The 18,053-nt window shown below is 39.7% G+C and overlaps 1 protein-coding gene across 3 annotated transcripts in view; it reads right to left on the bottom strand.

Annotated features, from left to right (window-relative positions):
* Positions 1-18,053, bottom strand: part of Sbf2 (SET binding factor 2) — a 411,329-nt gene that overhangs the window by 26,476 nt on the left and 366,800 nt on the right. For 2 of the 3 annotated variants that reach the window (XM_041666238.1, XM_041666240.1), the window contains 4 exons: positions 15,104-15,288; positions 10,172-10,348; positions 4,813-4,914; positions 3,979-4,164 (listed from right to left, as the gene is read on the bottom strand). In XM_041666238.1, the coding sequence (XP_041522172.1) occupies positions 3,979-4,164; positions 4,813-4,914; positions 10,172-10,348; positions 15,104-15,288 (650 nt within the window). Of the gene's footprint in view, positions 1-3,978; positions 4,165-4,812; positions 4,915-10,171; positions 10,349-15,103; positions 15,289-16,467; positions 16,543-18,053 lie in introns of all 3 variants that reach the window. The other variant, XM_041666239.1, reaches the window with a different exon arrangement.

Below are 18,053 nucleotides of genomic sequence, written 5' to 3'. Positions count from 1 at the left end.
CAGCTATTATAAAGACTTTCGGTTGGCTATAAACGGTTGTCTGAGTGGTCATTTCTGGTGGGCTCCCTATAACACATGTGCACATGTGTTTATATGTGGAGGTCAGAGGACAATGCACAGGAGTGGTGCTCTCTTATCAGATGGGCTCTTGGGACTATACCCGTGTTCTCAGCCTTGGTGGGAAGCACCTTTTCTCTCTGACTCATTTTGCTAGCCCTGGTATTGTGTTTTAAAAATAAATTCTAGGTATAAATTTCATTTTTATGTTTTGGTTATATTTTTCTTTTGAAAGATTTGGCTCAATTATTTCAAGGAAAGGAAGCATCCTGTCATGATATCACTTCAGTTAGGTCAACTACTTTTAGAAGTAAAAAAACTGCAGATGCTGCTATTACGAAACAGTGACCTAGCATTTTTCTTCATCTGACACCTGCATATACTGGCATAAACAATGGCTTTTTATATGATGAGGAATTTCTAATTTAAGAATGGTGCTTCATCTGTTTTCTTTGTAACTTTGTTAGTACTAATAGATACAGCCTTTTGAATTCAGTGTGTTATAAATGGTTAAACAACCAGGGATCACATTTTACCCTGGGAAAGTTTGCTTGTGTCTATGAAATTCTGAACTTATTTTTGTATTGTTATTGGGCCTGCTTCTGTTTTGTGTACCAAAAAGTCTGAAGACAGCACTAATTAAAATTATTTGGTAAAAGTAAGGGGCATGTAAAACACTATTCACTTGAAAGGCATTCAAAGAAGGCATTTTTCTAATGCCTCAAACCAGTGTGTAGGAGATGATGAAACACTACCATATAATTAAGTCAGCAAGAGCAGAGCACTATTGCTAACTACTTAGATTTCTGTTTCCAAATGATAAACAGTCTCTCTCTGAGAGAAGATAATTTCCTTTAACCAAGTTGACACCTATCAAGGTCAAGCCCCTAAAGTGTTACAGTAAGGTGTCTCTCTCTCTCTCTCTCTCCTCTCTCTCTCTCTCTCTCTCTCTCTCTCTCTCTCTCTCTCTCTCTCTCTCTCACACACACACACACACACACACACACACCCTTTGTCAAGACTTATCTTTAAGAGGTATTTTCAGACTGGGAGGTGGTGGAGCACACCTTTAATCCCAGCACTCAGGAGGCAGAGGCAGGTTCTCTGTGAGTTCAAGGCCAGCCTGGTCTACAAGAGCTAGTTCCAGGACAGTCAGAGCTACCCTGTCTTAAAAAACAAACAAACAAACAAACAAACAGGCCTACTATATCCAAGGCAGGTTCAGGAAAATTTAAAAGAATAATATTTCAGTTGAAAAGTTTTAACGTGACACAGTTAGAACTGAATACATAGTCCAGTCTTTAGACTTTGAAGTTACATTTTGTTGGTCATGAAGCCTTCACTTGCAAACAATTGAGTTTTCATTTAAAAGTTGGCCTTATTTTTCATTTGGGGCCAAGTAGGTCATACATATACAACGTTTAATTTTTACCTATTTAGAAAAACAGTTATGAGAAGTTTAATTTTTATGCCAGGTTGCTTTAATAGCCATACTTTGAAAATTTAGCATTTATTATATTTATTCTAAATCCAGCAGGCATATAATTTACATCTCATTGTAATTATGTTGTAATTTACATATATAATTTACATATATATATATAATTTACATCTCATTGTAGTTATGTTAAAGAATTTTACCCCCTTAAAGTTACAGTTTTACTATGCAGATATGGCTGGCCTGGAACTTGCTATGCAAACCTGGCTGGAGTGGAATAATTTGTGGGTATCCTCATGCTTCTGCCTTCTGAGTGCTGAAACTACAGATGGTGTATCACTATGCCTGGCTAGTAAGAACTTTATAAAGGTAGGTCAAACAAAACCCCAGAAATGAATGGGGAGAGAAGGACAACATAGTAACAGGCCAAAACCAGTTCAGCAGAATATTGAAGCTGAGGAGACTAGAGGGAGAGTGGTAGTGGCTGGCAAGAGGAAAGCTATAGTGGGAATCCTGCAGAAGGAAATTGATTTCAGACTCTAACTAACCTGCTGAGGATACAGAGAAGCCCCCCAAACAGTATTTAAGGTGAAATGGGGCTAAAGTAGCTAGACCCCAGAGTCTTTTCCTGCCTTATGTTATCATGATAACCCTTTTCAGAGTAAGAGACTGGATGGTTAGTTTCTGGAAAAAATATACTAGACAAACCCCAAGCTTGAGACTACCAGACACAGTTTGGCTAGTGAAAACATGTGACTGAAAACAGCATGGAAAATTGACTGTCTATCTCCTGAACTGGAATGTCATGGGTATCTCTTCTGCCCTAATGCTAGTGACAGCTGAGCTCCCCAGCCTGTCTGGTCACAGCTTTACAGATCTTTGCTGGAAGACTGCTGCTGTTTCCTTTCTGAAAGTCAGGGTACTGAGATGTTACACTTTTTCTTACTTAAATAAACATTATATAAAGTTTCTTTAAATTATCCGGTGTAGCCGGGCGGTGGTGGCGCACGCCTTTAATCCCAGCACTCGGGAGGCAGAGGCAGGCGGATCTCTGTGAGTTTGAGACCAGCCTGGTCTACAAGAGCTAGTTCCAGGACAGGCACCGAAAGCTACGGAGAAACCCTGTCTCGAAAAATCCAAAAAAAAAAAATTCTCCGGTGTAAGCATCAGTTTGATTAGTTTTAGTCATGATACATATGAGTTATCACCATTGAAATTAGGATACAGAGCAGTTCCCAATCCTCATACCTACAGAAATGAGAGCTAAGAGACTCACTTTTCTCCTCTGGTCTCAGGTAAGCACAACTGTCCCCTAAAATATCCCTTGTCTATGAGTCAAAATACAATAAAAAGGCAAATATTCAAACAGAGAACATATATGTTATTTCTTGCAAGGGTTTCAAAGTTTAAATTCCCCTGTTATCAGCGCTCCACATCCTGTTTGGCAGGCGGGCTAAGACTACAGTATAGTACTTTTTCACAAAAAGAGAAGAGAGCAATCAGGCACTGCCCCATGCATGTATGGGGAAGGGGAATAGAAAAATCACTGCTAGTGGCTACAGAGTGTTTTCTGGGTGATAAAACAAGTCTTAAAATGGTGGTGATAATTTTGCAACTCTGTGAATGGAAAATGGAGCTTAACATTTAAAATAGGCCAACTATATGATATATAAATGAGAATTCAATGAAGCTATTATTTTAAAAAGCAAATGATTAACATAATAAAAACAAAACAAAATATAGTCATATGCTGAGTTGGCCTTTTCAGAAGACCTACTTTCAGTTTTGAAACTGTCTTCACCTTTCCTCCCAGTCATATTTCAGAGGTTCCCTGCTATTTTTGACATGGGAGAACCTACTTATCCTCCTAGAATGATGATGTGGATAAAACAAGGCTGCAGCATCAGTGCTGTTTTCCTAGGCCAATTTTGCCTTCATGATGAAGGCTTAGTAGCACCCTGTTCTTCATTCCAATCCTGAGCAAGGACCCAGGAAGGGAGTCTAACTGCCATGTCTAGAAAGATGGAGAGAATGGGGAATGATTTATTCTCTTCTCCCTTCTCTGCATTTGACTGGGCCACACAGTATGGCCTCTTTATCAGCGGCACTTTGGTTACTTCACTAACCTAAGCACGGCTCTCAATCCTATCAGCCTGCCTGGCCGGGCCTATTTATTTCTCAAGGGATGAGGCTCTTATTCTTGTGCCCATGCATGTGGTAGAGCGTATCCAAACTGGGAAGACCACAATGTGGCATTTCAGGGCATGCCATACATACAGACTTTTGCTGTTTAGTCCACTTTGTGGAGCACGCTCGAACTAAGCAGTTATCTGGAGGTTAGTTCAACAGCCATACTAACATTCCTAACTTCAGAAACTGGAATGTTCTTCTCCAATCCCAGCATGTCTTATGATTGAGCTGTGGCAGCAGCTACCAAGCAGTGTGTCCTTCAGGTCAAGTCATCCTAAGCTTGCTTCACTTACCTGGTGCACACAGTCTAAGAATTGCAAGAAGATGGGAGCAAAACCACTGCCCTGAGAGTTAAGGGCCAAGCTGCTGCGCTGGCTGAATTTATGACCAAAAGAGAGCCATTCTTTTTCAATCAACATCCGGAAGCCTTCGATTGTCCTATAGAAGGGATCGCTGAGTAACTGCACCAGGGATGTCACCTAGGTCAAGAGCAGGATGGATACTTCATTAATTTTAGAGCTAAACAAGTCCTGTTGAACTTTCTTTTGATGACAGCTAGTTCACAAGCAAGGTTACCTGAACAGGAAATGTGTTGACTAGCTGCTCCAGGATGGATAATCAAATGAATTTTAAAATTTTACAGTAATAACAAAAACCCAAACTCATTTTGGCTCCATGTTTTCTTTTAGAGAATTAAGATTTTAATCCTTTAACTGGCTAGTTTGTTGACTATGGTACTGGGCAATCAGTTCAAACCTATTCTACTCTTTGGTGGGAGTAGGTTAATGTCTTAATGTTGCTGACATTCACACACATTTTCTTTTTTATTCTGGAGTAAACACAGGCTTAGAGAGAGTTAGAGAAAGACTGGAGGAAAGCCAGGAGGGTGGTCCATGTTGCACACTGTTAGTCAAGGGCTCTAGCTGCAAGTTTGTATGGTGTACCTAATGAGGATGAGGACATCTGATGCTTGACCCAGAGCTGTTAGGGGCATGGCTTGCCAGGGGCTGTTTAGCAGGGGACTTTGTCTGTCCATACACATTAGTCATTATATAAAATAACTTCAAAGGTAAAAACTACATTGAAATACAAATATAAAACACTGAGAAATATGTGTAATGATTTACTTGTGTAGTGATGTCCCAGCCTTCTTCTAGACACACCAAAACGGAAGACCCATTCTCAAGTACTTCTGATACAACCACAGCCAGCTGCATTATCCTGTGAAGCTGAGAGAGAAAAGAAGGTACAGTTAGAGCAAGCACTTATTGTCTTTTTTGACTTATTGTAATTTGTATAATATAGAATGAAAATAGGAATTATTTATTCACTTGTTTTTAGTGTGTATGTGTGTAAGTGCAGGCCTGTGTGTTCTGTGGAGTTATGGGGCGGGGAGGATAGAGGACAATTCTTGGGAGTTAGTTCTTGCTATCTTTTAGGATCATGGGTTAAATTCACACCATCAGGTCCAAGCACAGATGCCTCTAACCACTGGCTTCCTCAAAACAATTTCAGATTTATAGTGCTTGCTGTAACACTTGATGCTGTTCTTTCAAAGTACTTTACGATCTTACAACAGCACAATTCTCAAGGTAAAACAGCAGTTTCTGAATTACATTTTTCAGGGGAGGGAAATATAAGATTAATATGGAAATATGTTTCTTATTTCTTAATATCGATAAATCTATTTTATGGGCACTGAATGACTGACAACTCCCATAACTACTTTTCAAATGATGCAAATAATTGAAGTTAGGAGGCCAGGGTCAGAATCCTATTTCTCATGTTTCAGTCAGCCCTAAGCAAGAGCTGTGACTAGTGAGGCTACTGATCACATCTTTTTTATTATTTTATTTTATGTATATGGGTATTTTTTTCCTGCATTTTTGTCTGTGTACTGCTATGGTGCCTGCTATCTGTGGAGGCCAGAAGAGGGCACTGGTGGATGTTAGCTGCCATGTGGATACTGAGATTTGAACTCAGGTCTTCTGGAAGAGCAGCCAGTGCTCTTAGCCACTGAGTTCTCTCTCCAGCCCCATACTGCTGCTTTTTTATTATTTTGTTTACTCTGCATTATGAGCTATAACCACTGACTAAATTAAGCTCCTCTGTATTACTAATGTCTTCTACACTCCCTAAACATTCCTATTTTCAATGAACAGCTTGGTAATGATATTTTTACAACCTTCTCTTGTGTCCTGAATGGTTCATACTTACATATTTTAATAACTGGCCAGTTTACTTCTGATGGCATTAAAAGTCTCCCATATTTATAAAGCTTACGCATGCTGTAGGGACCTGTAATGTGGCACTAGCTGATCAGAAGCAGAAGTCAGACTCACTATCAATTTTGAAGAATCAAACAATGGCGTGGGACAATTGTCTGTATTTTGTCAATTATATTTTAAATAAACACTGACTGGTCAGTAGCCAGGCAGGAAGTATAGGCGGGACAACCAGACAGGAAGTAGAGGTGGGTCAACGAGAACAGGATAATTCTGGGAAGAAGGAAGTCCCCTCTGTAGTAGTGACTTGGCCACAGAAGAAGCATGTGATTGCTTCGCTGAAAAAGGTACGGAGCGATGTGGCTAACATAGACAAGAATAATGGGCTAGTATAAGTTATAAGAGTTAATAAGAAGCCTGAGCTAATGGGCCAAACAGTTTATAACTAATGTAGACCTCTGTGTGATTTCTTTGGGATGTAATGAATGCAGGAACCGGGTAGGACAGAAAACTCAGAGAACAAAAAAAGATGAGATGAAGCACTTGAGCAAAAGAACCACATAATGCTTAAATAGTTAAATTTCTTGCCAAATCAAATTAAATATAAGCAAATTTAAAAATCTATTTATTTAATAAATATGTCTGTGAGTATGGTGTGTGGCATAGTATGCATGTGCCTGAGGAGCCTGTGAATGTCAGAAGGAGGTACTGGATCCTCTGGAACGAGAGTTACAGGCAGTTGTGAGCTACCATGAGGATGCTGGAAACTAAATCTGGGAAGAGCAGCAAGTGTGCTTAAGTGCCAAGCCATCTCTCCAACTCCTTTTTTTTGTTTTTGCAAAAGATTATTTTATTAACTACATTTGTGTGTGTGTGTGTGTGTTTGCCATATGCATGCAGGTGCCTTTGGAGAACAAAGGTGTCAGAACTCAGAGCTGGATTTATGGGCAGTTGTAAGTCACACAAAGGGGGTGCTGGGAACTTGGCTTATCTTCAAGAAGAGGACATGTTTTTAACTGCTTGAACTTCTCTTTAGCCCAGGCAGATATACTTAAATAGAACATGTCAGATCCTGCTGCTTTAGATACTAACCTCTCTGGTTTAGAACACTGAGAAGTCAAGCTGGATCAGTCTAGTGCTCAGACTGCTTGAAGGTGCTATGCTATGCAGGTTGCAGGGGAAAGAATTATTCTCTATAGCCTTAGTCAGCTGTGGTTCCTGTGTGTAACCCTACCAACTGGACAGGTAAGATAATGCCCCTCGACAACACTGGCAAGTCTGACTGAGGGTAACCAATTGCACCTGCCTGGATTTGAGGCCTGCTACACAGAAGAAAAATTCATGTCTGCTTATTGTAAAACTGGGTGAAAGCCCATGGCCAGGGAGGTCATAGGTTCTAGTAGGAAGGCTACTACTGTTGCTTATCTAAGTAAACATGTTCTACCCATCAAACTGCCTTCTATATAATTCATTCATGCCCACAGAGTAGTGCTGTCATTAGCTAGGTCAGGAAGCTTCTGTGTGCAGTTGGTAGTGGTAACTGTAGAGACTAAACTGGTGAAAGTGATGAGAAAGATTGACTGTTGACTGTTTAACCCTAAATGGAAGATCTATACCACATCCTCCAAAGCACTGGGAACATTATGGAAGTGGAGACAGAAAGCATGTAAGATCCGGGAAGAAGGGAAGAATGTTGTGGCATCCTGTCCTCTGGAGATGTCATGGCTGCTGCACTTGGGAACGCACAGTAACTGTGATTACCTACAAAAGACCTGTACAAAACTGGAGTAATCAACATCCTATCCCACAAAGGGAGCAAGGTCGCCTGAGGCTCAACCCCTCACTGGAGAGGTATGTGGGTGCCAGGGGAGGAAGAGGCATTTTCTTTAGTGGAACAACCACTGATAAGGTCCCCATGGTCTTGTAAATACGCCCTCACCATGCAATTCTAATGAAATGCATTGTATCACCAAAGGCAAAAAACAAAAACAAAAACAAAAACCCATAAAAATAGAAGGAGGTTAATTAGGAAGAGGGAAGGAATCAGCAGGGGGTCACAAATGGAATCATTAGGAGGGGGACAATGAGGGTAATAGAGTGTGAATATATCCAAAATATACTATCTATCTATTATGTCATATTAGTTATAATTAATAAATGCTATTAATTAATAAAGGTGTCAAGTGAGGTGTAATAAAATGGCCTTGTACCATTTCCTCATTAGTGGAAGACCTATTATATTATAAAGTAGAAAAGACTGAGATTCTAATTGGACTTGTTTTGTTTTTCTATAACATAATAATTTCTATTTTAATGACTCACTGTTTTCTGGCATTAATGTGATTGCTGTATAACACTGAGAATATGCTATAAAACACTGCACTGTGCACCTCTAAAGGGATGAATTTTATAGTAAGAGAATTAGGTTAAAAAAAAGATGTTTCTTCCTGGCAGTGGTGGCTCACACCTTTAATCCCATCACTTGGGAGGCAGAGGCAGGCAGATCCAGCCTGGTCTACAGAGTGAGTTCTAGGACAGCCAGAGCTGTTACACCGAGAAACTCTGTCTATTTGTTTATACTGTGTACTATAGTAAGAAACTTCTGTTTATGCTCACCCTAGTGGTTGTGAGCCTAGGCTCCAATGGCTGAGCCATCTCCCCAGCTTAACATGTTTGTTTGTTTTTGTTTTTTATTTTGGTTTTCCAAGATAAAGTTTCTCTGTGTAGACTACCTCTGCCTTCCAAGTGGTGGGACTAAGGCATGCACTACTATGCCTAGCTTAACTTCTAAAGCCAGGCCAACTGACTCAAAATTCATACTGAATAATAAACAGTACAGAGTTCAAGACCATATGTCCCAAATTTGAGTTTAAAAAATACTTTGAGCACGATATGACACAATATGTACAATTACTCATCTTTGAAGTAAAACACACATTTAAAACAGACCTGGGTTATTTAAGTAATCACAGGAGCAAGGTACAGGGAAAGTTCTTCATTTTTCCCTACTGCACAGCTATCAGACTGAGTGCTCTTGAGAGGATACGCTAACACAGTAGAACAACAGCACTAAGTATCTTTAGCATTTAATTTCTGGTGCAGGTCCACTTTCTGGCAAGGAACAGAACACAGAATCTATCAGAAATGTAGATGGGAGTTGGGTGGTGAGGATAATTTGGGGCTGGGGCTCATAGCTTAGGGATAGAGCAACGTGCCAGTGAACTTCTTCCATGGGTACTCAAGAGTATTCTGAACCTCCTCAGGGTAGAGAACATATTAGTGCACATATGGCTATGTTTCTCGGTAGTTTAAGTGTCTTGATAATACTCACTGCCCTGGGTGCTGACATTTCTTGGTTATTTCTCATAGTCAATGGAGAAATAACTCTCTCTTTGACAGATCAGAATTAGACAGGGAGTTGGGGGAGCTGGAGCTGTAACTCAGAGACAAATATCTGTTAGCTTACATGGGGGCCTGGGTTTGCTCTCCAGCACTGGGAGGAACAGGCAGACAGGGTACTTGGAGAAAACTGTCAAACTAGAAATCGGAGGAACTAGAGCTTGCTGCAGATAGGAAGGAACATGAGCACAGACAGCAGATTTCACTGCAGAGACGCTGCTCTCTGCCAAACTGGCATTACTGCCTATAATGTGTATGTCATAAATACCTTTCTTTCTATGGTGTGGAAGAAATGTAGGCATATGTGCATTGGCAAACCATGTTTCCTTTAATTTCTCAATAAAAATTCAATTAGAAATGTCTTCAGGGTGATTTGCTGAATGATGACGGATATCTAATTTTCCCAGACCTTAGGTAGTTTGGAGTATCTAGTAATTGATGGCTGGTGTGTGGGTGAAACTGAAATTTAGAGACACAGAAAGGCAGAAGTAAATGGGAGGTAAGAGAGTCAGAGGGAAAGGCATGTGGAGTCATGCAGAAATCACCTTTTGTTCCGGATCCTTGCTGACTTGACAACAGCACAGGGGAGCTATGAATACATGTGACTGACTTCCTTGCACATCAACATTCCTGCACAATATGCCACACTTCCAGTTACACAGAGAAAAAACCCTAGGTGATCAAGAATCTGTCCTCACACGTAGGCCCTACTGTTTCTTGGAACTGAGAGGCCTTTACAATGGGCACATGACAAAGGAAGAAAATGGGGAGTGGAGGGGAGAAAATAAAGACTTTTCAGATGTTGGTTGTATACCCTCTTAGGGTGTTCTCTGAGTACACAATATCTTTCCCCTGATGTTACCTGTGGGAACCACTCAGAATCTCCCAGGGCCTTCAGGAACGTCACTTCCGAGTCTGTAGGAATGGTGCTCGGGATACAAGCCCTCATCAGCTTCTTAAAACTGGCTTTCACTTGTCGAATTTCATGGAATTCAACAGGAACAAACTCACAGTTTAAAGCAAATTCTACCTTGAAGCTCTGAATATGAAGATACAGAGAATTAGGCAGAAAAAAGAACAAAGCTTTCCCCAGGGCAATGCTTAATACTAAACACTGTGTTGTTGTCAAATAGCTGCAGCCAGCTTTAGTGGTTGGCCAGAATGGCAAGTCTAATCCTTTCTAGGGGTAGATTACTTAGCTCAAAAATGATGTCATTCTGAGAACTTACAGTATCTAACACCAAATACAGGGCAATTCTAAGGCCATGAACCACGAATGCCTGGGCATGGTAGTGCACACCTTTAATCTCAGTATTTGCACAGCAGGTCTCTCTCTCCCTCCCTCCCTCCCTCCCTCCCTCCCTCCCTCCCTCCCTCCCTCCGTCTCTTCTCTTCTCTTCTCTTCTCTTCTCTTCTCTTCTCTTCTCTTCTCTCTCTCTCTCTCTCTCTCTCTTTCTCTCTCTCAAGACAAGGTTTCTCTGTAGACCAGGCTGGCCTCAAACTAACAGAAATCCGCCCGCCTCTGCCTTCTGAGAGCTGAGATTAAAAGCATTCATCACCACTGCCTGACCAGGCAGATCTCAAGTTCGAGGCCACCCTGATCTACAGAGTGAGTTCAAGTTTAGCCAGAGCTACACAGAGAAACTCTGTCTCAGGGGAAACAAACAAAGAACCAGTGACAAATAAACAACATAGTTAATACAACAGTAAAAACTTTGTTTCCCAAGATGTACACTGTTAACTGAAGGGTAAAATATACTGTTGGAGTTCCAGAACTGAACCAACAAAATTCTGTAGTTATAAACAAATTTCTTATTATGCAAATAAAATAAATTCATTATATTAGTATCAAAAGATAAACATGATCTCATTGCAATTTGGTTACTTTTAAGTCATTAAGATTTTACTTACAATAAAATGTCTTTTTTGATTTTTAAACTGTCATTTCTTTTTTTGAAACATGTATCACTTATGTTTCTCGAGTACCCTTTCACTTATGACTTTATTTCACATGGAATTTATTCTGTGAGGTATGGGCTTTGCTTGTGCACATGCATGTAGAGGGTCATACACACACTCACTGATGTAGGATGTCCTTCTATAGGCTGTGAATATGATGAATAAAACTGTTTTGGCCAATGGCCAGCCAGAATAGATCCAGGTTGGAAATCCAAACAAAGATATGGAGAGAAATAAGGCAGATTCAGGGAGACACCATATAGCTGCTGAGGGAGTAACATGCCAAGGCATCACCGGTAAGCCAGGGCCATGTGGTAATACACAGATTAGCAGAAATGGGTTAATTTAATTGTGAGAGCTAGTCAGTAATATGCCTAAGCCATTGACCAAAGAATTATAATTAATATTAAGCCTCAGAGTGATTATCTTATAAGCAGTTGTGGGACCAGATGGAACACTTTGTAAAAGCTTCCAACTACCCCCCCTTGTATCAAAAGATAGGATCTCATGCATTCCAGGTTGGCCTCAAAACTTACTAGCTGAGGACAGCTTTGAACGTCTAATCCTCCTGCTTTAGTTCCCAAGTATTGGGATTACAGGCTTGTGCTACCATACCTGGTTTATGTGGGGCTGGGGGTCAAATCCAGGCTTTGTGCATTCAAGGAAAGCACTCTATCAACTGAGCTTCATCCTTAGTCTCATATTTATAATTAAAGAACGATACAGGCATAGGGATGTAATTTCAGTTTGATAATCTGAAGAGACCTCTAAATTCTCATGCCAAAGAATCAATCATTCTTTTAGCCTCTTCTCACTTTCTTTGATATCTACTAGATCATCTCTTTTTTCAAAAAGTAAAGCTGTATTCTGGAAATTCGTTGTATAACAATGTGAATATACCTAGTATTACGATCTTAAAAATGGTTCAGTGGTTAAGAGCACCGATTGCTCTTCCAGAGGACCCAGGTTCAATTCCCACATGGCTGTTCATAACTGTCTGTAACTCCAGTTCTAGGATACCCCCATACAAACAAAAATTCAGGGAAAACACCAACACACATAAAATAAAAGTAAATTATCAAAAGAAAAGTTTAAAAACTGCTGCTTATATATTTGGTTCATTTGATGTTTAATTTTATATTTTACTTGTTGTTAAAGTCCAATTAAAATTTTAAAAAAGGGGGCAGATGCATTAGTGCATATCTTTAATCCCAGCATTGGGGAGACAGGGGCAGATGGAGCTCTGTGAATTCCAGGCCATCCTGGTCTACACTGCGAGTTCCAGGACAGCTAGGGCTACATTAATAGAGACCCTGTCTCAACAAACAAAACAATATTTTTTTAAGAAGAGGACTGCAGGAGTGGCTCAGCTGGTAACGTGCTTGCTTGCAGGCATGAAGACCTGGGTTCTGTTCTCTTTCTGCTTCCTTTGTTGGGATACAAAGGTATGTAGTTGCAACAGAAAATCACCAACAACAGCTAGAATCTATAACATATATGAGACTTACTGATAGACACAAGTAAGAAAAAAGAGGAAGGGAAGAAAGAAAGGAAAGATCCTAAGTGGTCTGTCTTTCTCACTAATTATCCATGATCACGCAGTTCCTCTGAGACCTCATACAGAAAGGGAATACCAGAGGTGAGTATTCAGATAGTCAAACCTGGGGAGGAAGTTCAGGTCATATAAGTGTGCCAAAAACAAGCACTACGCAGGCAACCTTTGCTTGCTGTGTCAGAAGACATGTATGCAAATTTTAAATCTGAGCATTACCTAAAGGTCTCACGGCCTTTACCTTCTAGGCTGTGACTAACTTGTTGCAGCTGTCTAGGTAGTGGGAAAGAGTTAGCCATGCCAGCCTGTTACAGCAGAGATGACTCAGTCGTTGGCGTTGCAAGGGCCAAGCAAGTGGGTTCCTGCTGAGAGTAGCTCGCACACAGCCTCTGCTCTATGGTTCAGCCAAAGGTCTGTCTGGATTGCTCAGTGCTAGACTTTGAGGAGATTTCTGAATTAAAAGATGTTTCCACTTTATATTTGTTGACAGAAATAACATTATTTTAGCTGAAAAAATTATATCTATTTGCCAGGTGGTGATGGCATATGCCTTTAATCCCAGCATTTGGGAGGCTGAGGCAGGCAGATCTCTGAGTTTAAGGCTAGCCCGATCTACAAAGCAAGTTCTAGGACAGTCAGGGCTGCTACACAGAGAAACCCTGTCTTGGAAAACCAAAACAACCCCCCCCCAAAAAATCCCACAAACGTTTATTTATTATTTATTTACTTTTTGTGTGTGGAGGTGGGCACATGCCACAGCATCTCTGGAGGTTAGGGTTGTTAGCACACCTGTTCTGCAGGCTCTGAGGATTGAACTTAGGTCATCAGACTTTGTGGTAAGAAGTATCTTTACCCACTGGGATGGCTCAACATTTATTTTTTAAATGCACGACTTGGAAAACATTGAACTTAAAAAATTACTGTTGATTCTGGAAGCAGATACTATTTTTACAATTTATAAAATCTTACATAGCAAAGCCCTTCAGCACAGTAACAGGCTAAAACAGCTGATATTTTGAATTATCTGACCTTAGAACCCATATCTCTATGTATACAGGTCTGAAAAGTTTGAAAAAAATGTTATGTAATAAACAAGGCCTTATCTTTCCTTGTCTTTGAATGCAGTGCAGCTTTCTGTATCAAGAGTTCACAGAATAAAGGCTGTTTATTTATAGAACACAGATGCCTATGAGAACTGAATGAAGACAGTGGAAATACAGTCTAAATAAGCCTTATTTCTCTTTTGTATTTATACTTCCTGATATCTTTTGTTTTAAAAAAGATTATGAATATTCATCCTCATGGCTAATAAAATGCACTTCACAGAACCATCCATACATAAATATACATATATAAATACACACACATATAAATAGCTAACTAAAAAAATTAAACATTCTTTTGGTCCATATGTTCTTGTGTTTGGTTATACATGTAAATGCATGGTGAACAACATGCACATGCAGGTTTGTGTGGAGGTCAGAGGTCAAGCTTGGATGTAGTTCCTCAGAAGCTGTCTATTTTTTTCCCTTTCTCTTTTTCCATTTTTCATGTGTGTGTATGAACACAAGTATGCACAAAAAGGTAAAGAGTGATGTCAGGATTCGTGCTCAGTTGCTCTTCTATCTTATTCATCGAGGCAGAGTCTCTCAGTCAAACCAGATCTCCTAATATGGTTAGTCTTGCTAGCCAGTTTGCTTGGGGGATCCTGCTTTTGCCTTGACAGGCTGGAATTACAGGCAGGCTGGCATGTCCATCCAGCATTTCCAGTGGGTTTCTGGGGCCTCACTCTGCATGTCAAGCACTTTAACTGCTGAACTATCTTTCCACCCCATCAATCATCTACTTTTTTATTTTTATTTATTTATTTATTTTTAATTTTAATTTTTTGAAACAGAGTCTTTCAATGGGACCTGAGCTTTGCTGGCCAACTAGTGAGCTCCAGAGATCTTCCTGTTTGACCCAGTGCTAACACCATAGGAATGCACGATCATCCCAGTTTTTAATGTGGGTACTGGAAATGGAATTCAAGTCCTTATGCTGTGCAGTAAGAGTGCTTTACTGGTGGAGCTATCTCTCTAACCTTACCTATGTTTTCTTGAGACAAGGTTCTCATACAGTGGAGGCTGGCCTTGAACTCCTGGTCCTCCTCTGTCCACACCATGCCTGGTTCAGAACTAAGCTTTATTTTCCCCTTATGGTAAAGTTAGTTTGTGATAGGGTTTATAAGCTGCCTTTATGGTGCCAAGTTTTCTAAGTGAGAGAAAAAAAAAAAAAGCTTACCCTTAGTTGTGACTTTTCGCCAAATATATAAAGGGCAGCTTGTCGTTTTAAGAGCTGGTTTTGTAGGTAGGTGCTGTTGCTGAAGGAGGCTGAGTGATCCTTGCCTGCCAGCCTGGCACCAACATCGATGAAGGATGTTGGAGAGCTGATCAAACGCGTGCTGGAACGAAGACTTGCCCATACGCCTTCACAAAAGTGAGAAAATGGAATGAGAAAATGTGGGGATGACAGTAAGACACATGCTCTGGGCAGTTTTAGTGGGGATGTCAGGTAATCAGTCTAAGCCATGGATCATAATCATTTGCCACTTATTTTTTGCAATATAAACATTATTTGATATAGTAGTTTAAAATCACTTTGTCTTAGATTTAGAAGAATTTAGTAAATCATATCTCATTTCATGCTGACATAAACTTGGTATTTAAAGTAAATATGAGAGCATAAACAGAGTGTGCGATGCAGGGAGCAGTGGCGGCAGGAGACAAGGAGGGGCCTGAGCACTGGTCTCTGCTGCTCTCAGGCGTCACGGGAGGCCTGCTCTTCTGCTTATTTACTCAGTGGAATAAACTACATCATGAGACAAACCAGAAACTTACTAATGCTGGGTATAGAATGCATATGTGGGTAAGTAAAAAAAAAATGACCTACTTTTAAACCACTAAACATTCTTTCATAGAGTATTCATAAAAGAAAGAATTTATAAATTTAGTAATGTGCACTTCATTTAATTTAGGTGTATTTAAAATATACAGTCAGAAGCAGACATCTTTCAGGAGAACGTCCATACACACTAAACAGACAGAAGAGCCTTACTGTATAAGTAATATAAACCAAGTTTCTATTCATTAGAGATATCAAGGACTTCCTGTGTGAGATGATTCAAATGTTGAGCATCCACAGAGGCATATACTAACTCTCAACTTAACCCTACAGCACCTTTAAGGCTGCAGAGATGGGGTGAGGGCTGGAAGACCTCCCCAAAGTTGGGTTTTCTTGTGTAAACCGGAAAAGGCTATTTCAGAATCTTTCCCCAATGATAAAATCAAACCTTGTTTCTAAATCACTAGAAGTTGCCTCAATAATGCTGTTACCTTCTCTCTCTATCAGCATTTCTGGAGCTTAATAGACCAGTTAGAAAGAAAAGGGAAGGTGATTTCTGTTTAAAAGGAAGGTATTTTTCTATGTAATCTGCAAGTTTTCCTTAGGCATCATGGCAAATGGTTTTTAAGTGGAATCACAGGAATTTCATAATAAAAATGAAACTAAAGAATATAATTTGACAAACATAAAAAGTTATTTGTAGTATTAACTATCATATGAAAGTGATGGTAAAATATGACACATTGGGACACATAATACAATACCTTGATTATGAACTGTTTCCTTAGCTGAAGATTTGGGATTTGACTGAGTGAAACATTTGTCTCTGTACCCATGCACTGGTAGGTAAGGTTAAAGACAGAAGAAATGAAATGTATACAGCAGCAAACATCAGAGCAATCGAGTAAGAGAAGAATGTTTAGTTTTTAAGGTTAAGTTAACACTGGAGGAAAATACAAATACAAGTATTAATTAACAAACAGAAAGCTTCCCAATAACAAAAAAGATGAATTGAGTGTCTACTGGATGAATTCTCAGCACCTGTTTATAAACACTGTAAGCGCAATGAAATGGACAGCACAGCAGAGGGTGCCACTAAAAAATTATACCAAATGGAACAAGCTTTTGAAGACTGTCAGACAGAAATAAGTCTATATAATAAAAGTAGGGAATTTGGGTATATGTGTTAATGTTAGAAGTACACTGGCCCTCACACTGAAGGAGAGTGGCAAAAACCAAGTGTTGTCCCACAGATCTGTTCTCTGAGCAAGGTCCCATACCAGGGAACAGTGAAGCTCTAGCAACCATTTGGGATAACTGAGGGCGTGTTCTGCAGTGAGCATTAAGATTGCCACAGCATCTTCCTTTCTCCTGTGCACTCAGAAATTATATTTATATTTCATAAATAAGTTGCAATCAGCAAAAATTCATGATCCTGTGACAATACCTAATACCACCAATACAAATTGTGATGGCTGAAGTAAATGGCTTCTCTTAAAATTCTTATTAGCACCAAAATGATAGGCAACATTTGAGAAAATACTTTTGTAATTTGAGTAATATTTTTACCCGTTAGACAGAAGGAGTTTTGTGACTATGGAAAACTTTACCTGGTAATAACAAAAATGGTGAGTAGTTACATTATTTCCAGAGAAAAAGAACTATTCAAATCAATCAAGGGAAATAACTATTTTCAGAATTACTAATAACATTATTATCTCTACAGTGCAAAAACTGCATAAAACATGATCTCAAATCTAATAAAAGGAAAAAAAATCATTGGAAGTGATGTTCATTCCTATCTCACTCCCTTGGAAGCAAGAAATAATAGGTACTCATGGCCTTAATAGCCAAATGACACCCGAGTAAGGGCTGCTTACTTACGCTGTGCCCAAGCTGACTTGAAACTTACATTAATCTTGCCTTAATTTCTCAAAGAGGATAAACCTTCAATAGTGGCCTGTGTAACCATGCGACTTGGACCTGTCCAGAAGTGGCTACGAGGACTGTGCCAGTGAGGGAATGATGTGGCTCATTTGTCTCATGGGACACATTGTTACTTTGTTCAGACCAACTTTCAGAGAGAAGGGAAAGTGATGCTTAAGTTGGATCTGTTGGTGACATAGTTTACTCTCAATGTGACCTTACACCTAGCTCAGTACACAAGATACAGATACAGTCAGTCAATGCTGCACTGAAACGGTTCAACACTAAATAGATTGCTGCTTGCTATGGAAACTTGGCAAAGTTAATTTTAAATAGCTGAAATATCTATTTTTGAAGTAGTTACTTCAAGGTTATACTTTGAAATAAAAAAATAATGCTATTCACATCTTAAGTGGCTTTTTTT

This window comes from Microtus oregoni, unplaced genomic scaffold, assembly GCF_018167655.1.
Source record: "Microtus oregoni isolate MIOR12 unplaced genomic scaffold, Mior012 000016F_ref0000370, whole genome shotgun sequence".
Taxonomy (NCBI): Eukaryota; Metazoa; Chordata; class Mammalia; order Rodentia; family Cricetidae; genus Microtus; species Microtus oregoni.
This window is presented reverse-complemented; position numbering and strand designations above follow the sequence as displayed.